At 35.6% G+C, this 3,597-nt stretch overlaps 2 protein-coding genes across 2 annotated transcripts; one reads left to right on the top strand and one right to left on the bottom strand.

Moving 5' to 3' along the window:
- Window positions 1–1,194: 1,194 nt before the first annotated feature.
- LOC141613634 (uncharacterized) lies at window positions 1,195–2,352 on the top strand. Its single transcript, XM_074432378.1, has 3 exons — window positions 1,195–1,511; window positions 1,665–1,764; window positions 1,849–2,352. The coding sequence occupies exons 1-3, from the start codon at window positions 1,195–1,197 to the stop codon at window positions 2,350–2,352; spliced, it is 921 nt and encodes a 306-aa protein (XP_074288479.1).
- A 502-nt stretch (window positions 2,353–2,854) lies between these two features.
- LOC141613633 (uncharacterized) lies at window positions 2,855–3,326 on the bottom strand. Its single transcript, XM_074432377.1, has 2 exons — window positions 3,002–3,326; window positions 2,855–2,898 (listed from the first exon to the last, which is right to left on the bottom strand). Exons 1-2 carry the CDS (start codon window positions 3,324–3,326, stop codon window positions 2,855–2,857), a joined length of 369 nt encoding a protein of 122 aa, XP_074288478.1.
- Between the last annotated feature and the right edge of the window lie 271 nt (window positions 3,327–3,597).

Below are 3,597 nucleotides of genomic sequence, written 5' to 3'. Positions count from 1 at the left end.
TAACCGTCATGGTATGAGGAACCAAGGGTGAAAAATATTTTATGGTTAAAACAAATAAAATAAAATAAAAAGGTTCGAAAATATTTGAAATAGTAAAAACCGATTGAAAATATGAAAATGAATTAAAGGGAAATGACGAGAACAAACACGGTTGAGTTCTGACCTGGACACCCCATTGAGGCGCGGGCAAGCCGGCGAACCAAGGGGCTTCTGTCTCAGGCCAAAAATCAGTTTTGGCTCGTTTATTCCATGTTTTGGTTCATGTTATGCATGTTTTAGCATGTTATAGTCATGAACAAATAAAAACATGATAAAAGAAGGATTTTTACACCCTCATACTTACATGTTTTGTTATGGCGAGTGACCGACGTAAGTGTAACAACTCGTTTGGTCGGAAAAAACTCGGTTTAAAACCGTTTTGGTAAGTAAAAAGAGTGTTTTAAGATTAGTGACGGTGTAGTGGTCAAAGTGGTCGGTCAAGTGATTTAATGCACGATGACGGTACCAAACAATGTGTAAGGCTTGTATTTACGATCGGTAGGTCGTAAATACGCGTCGGATTGTGACTTAAGAAGTCGAGTCGAGAATTTTAAGGGAGAAAAGAGGGGGCGGACACTCGCGTAAGTTCTCAAATGGGGGCATTTGAGGGGTATTTATAAGGAAATGAGTGGTTGTGTGAGTTTTGAGCGAAGTGGCCACCTGGGCTGCTCAAAGAGGCGCGAGCCACGTCGCGGTTCTTCGAGTTGTCCTGTCACTTTCACACAAGAGCAATCATGATTTGTTCTATCCTAGGTTTTGGATGAACATGTTTGATATTTGACTATGTAAGATTCCGGGAAACCTTAACATAGAAGATTTGAAATGGTTTGTTTTTTGTGGTTGACTCGGTTTGACTCGTTGTTGGAGTCGAGATTTGAATTTTTGAGTCGGTTTTTGGTCCGGTGTCGGTTTTGAATCTAGTTAGTGTCATTGTGACCCCGTCGTCGTGCATTAAACACTCCAGGTATTTTTGAAATGTTTTGAAATGTTTTATTTTCGAAATCGTTTTAAGTTTTCCGACGTAAAGTTGTACACAAACTGTCGATCAAACGCCGCGATTCCAAAACATGTTATAGTCCGATAATCATCGGGTGTTTGTTGGAGTCTCAGCAGATACTGGATATCTACAACAGTCTTAATTTAACATTATGTGATATGGCAAATAGTTGTGGTAAAACTAAAGACTTTTTTGGAGTAATACATCGAATATATACTATTTTTGCAAATTCTAATAAAAGATGGGAAATATTGAAGAATAATGTAACAAAATATACATTAAAGCAGTTTTCATCTACTCGTTGGGAAAGTCATGTCGATAGTGTCAAAGCAATTAGGTTTCAAATTGCAGAGGTATCTGATGCTTTGCTTCAAGTAGGAGAAACGGATAATGATGGTAAAATTAGAAGTGAAGCTAAATCCTTGGCCATGAATGAACTTGGTGACTTTGAGTTTTTGGTAGCACTTGTTATTTGGTATGAAATATTGCATAGAATTAATTTTGTTAGTAAACAATTGCAATAAAAAAATATGATTCTTGATGTGGCAATTGATGATATTAAAAAGTTGGTTTTATTTTTTGAAGATTATAGAGAATTTGGATTTAATGATGCCGTTAATATCGCTAGGGAAATTGCAATTGAATTAGATGTTGATCCTATATTTCCAAAGAAGCGTGTTAGTCGAAGAAAAAAACATTTTGACGAGAATCAAAATGACACATCCGAAGTAGTTTCCTAAACTAGTGAAGAATCTTTTAGAGTTAACTACTTCTTATTTGTTGTTGATCAAGCTAATTGTTCACTCACAAAGAGATTTGAGCAATATGAAGAATATCAAAATGTTTTTGGCTTTTTGTTCTCTTCTAGTAAGTTGAACTCATTAGATAATGCTAAATTAAAGTCTTGTTGTGACAATCTTCAAATAGCACTTACAAGTGGTGAACAATGTGATATTGATGGGAATGAATTGTTCATGGAGTTAAAGTTGCTTAAAGATTTATTGCCTGATGAAGAGATGGAGCCTATTGATATTTTGAAATTTTTGAAGCGTAAATCGTATTTTCTTAATGTATTTGTTGTGTATCGAATATTGTTGACTATTCTTGTGACGGTTGCATCTGCAGAAAGAAGCTTTTCCAAGTTAAAGTTGTTGAAATCTTACATGCGGTCTACAATGTTGCAAGAGAGGCTTAACGGATTAGCAACAATTGCCATAGAAGATGATTTCTTAGAGAAAGTAGATTATGATTGTTTGATAGAGGAATTCGCTTCAAGAAAAACTACGCGAAAGAGTCGCTTTTCAAATAATTTGTAGCTTGCATTAATATTTTATATAAACGTTATTTGATTTTGTAAATTTTAGGCCTTATTTTTTTCTTTTGCACCGGGCCTCCACTTTTCTTGAGACGGCCCTGGCAAATAGGCACCTTGCTTGCACAAGATTTGTTCTATAGACTTGAACTTCTGAATCTTGAGTTCTAAGGGGATAATTAATTTTAATTTTCCGGTTAATTTAATAATTTATCAAAACAAATAAAACATGAAATTAAAAAGGTGTAGTCGGCCATATACTTGGACTCAATTCTTTCAAGGAATAACAAGTACAAGACGTCCCATGTCACACCAAACTTTGCGAAGGTTTAAAACCTCTGTAAAACTTGGACTCAAATTTTTGAAGCTAAAACAACACTCAAAAGAACACAGCATCTCACACCATGCAGGTAACTATTAGGAGTACACAACAATGCTTAGAACAACCATTACGCTTAGTAGGAAGAACATTATTGTTGCCATAATATTGAAGTTTTGGCCTCTCTTTAATTCAGCCCATTTTCCTTCATCACTGGTGGAACCGTGTAACCTTCAAAAACAAAGGAAAGAGTAGTAAGATTCCGGTAAAACAGTCTCATACTAAGAGTAATTAACAAGAGAATAGCAAATTCGATAGTGTAAATGGGACTTACTTCCACATTTGAAACCATGTGTCAAAGGCTTGCCACAAAACAGAAGACAATGCATGGCCTTAGGCATGCTAATCATCTGTTCAGCTTGTTTAGTAATATGCTTACACACACAATCTACATCAATGGTCTTAATAACGTCACAACATCCTTGGGTAGGGTCGGTGATGGGGCCGGGTTTTGAAACAAAGGCTGCACATTGGGTTAGAAGGCCTTGTAAATCACCCCCACATTGCCCATTTCCTACTTTAATGTTACCATAATAAACCCCAATTAAACCTAAACACATTGCAAACAGAAGAAAGCGGATGTTAACCAGGCATGCCATTGTTATATTATTAGGATAGTAGTTAAGAAGAAGATATTATATAATTAGATGTTATGTAATATAATGTGATGCTTGTATTTGAAGTGATTAGTAGATCAGGTGTGTATTTATAGTGGTAATGTGGAGAAAATTCAAAAAAATTGGTCTCAACAGAAGATCTTATTGATTGGGTGCATGTAATTTGTTATTAATGACCTCACTGAGTTACTGGTTTTCTCCTTAGCATTGGTTGCATGTAATTTTGTCAATGTATACATGTCAGGATTCGGGA

The sequence above is a fragment of the Silene latifolia genome, chromosome 11, assembly GCF_048544455.1.
Source record: "Silene latifolia isolate original U9 population chromosome 11, ASM4854445v1, whole genome shotgun sequence".
NCBI lineage: Eukaryota > Viridiplantae > Streptophyta > Magnoliopsida > Caryophyllales > Caryophyllaceae > Silene > Silene latifolia.
This window is presented reverse-complemented; position numbering and strand designations above follow the sequence as displayed.